General features: G+C 43.7%; 1 protein-coding gene across 1 annotated transcript in view; it reads right to left on the reverse strand.

The window, feature by feature from the left end:
- Positions 1 to 533, reverse strand: part of MTA1 (metastasis associated 1) — a 61,361-nt gene that overhangs the window by 38,566 nt on the left and 22,262 nt on the right. Inside the window, 1 exon segment of the mRNA XM_005426705.2 lies at positions 1 to 32. Coding sequence (XP_005426762.1) covers positions 1 to 32 — 32 coding nt within the window.

The following is a 533-nucleotide window of genomic DNA, read 5'->3' on the forward strand; positions in this document are numbered from 1 at the left end:
TCTATAATGCTTGTTAAGGACTTCCATGGGAGCTGGGGACACAAAGGAAAAACAGCATGTATTGAAGGGAGTTGGCACACAGTCTCACTGAAATTCACAGGATTCTTCTGACTGATGGTTGCAGCAGTCTTGCAACTACAGCCCTCCTCAAAAAAAAAGACAGTGTGAATCCACAAAGGGGACTAGATGCACATGGGACCCATGTTAAATTAAATGCCCTTTCAAAATACTCTGAGCTTTCAGTGTAAAAGTGGAACAAGCTGCAGGTAAATCTTGATGCTGCACTGGCTCACAGCAAACCATTCCAGAGAGGCACAATGTGGAAGGAATCCCACAGGCTCAGACTCTGCTACAGCAGCAGTTAAAGCAAGAGTCACAACTACAGTATCACAGTTCTGATAAGTTTGGATAAGTTTGGCTTCAATGGAGCTGGCCCATTAAAAAAAAAACAAAACAAAACAAAACAAACTGCTAACAGAATTGTGCCCTGCCAGCTCTGTTCTCTGCGTGAGAAGCATGAGGATTTCAGCAGG

This window comes from Geospiza fortis, unplaced genomic scaffold, assembly GCF_000277835.1.
Source record: "Geospiza fortis unplaced genomic scaffold, GeoFor_1.0 scaffold5, whole genome shotgun sequence".
Taxonomy (NCBI): Eukaryota; Metazoa; Chordata; class Aves; order Passeriformes; family Thraupidae; genus Geospiza; species Geospiza fortis.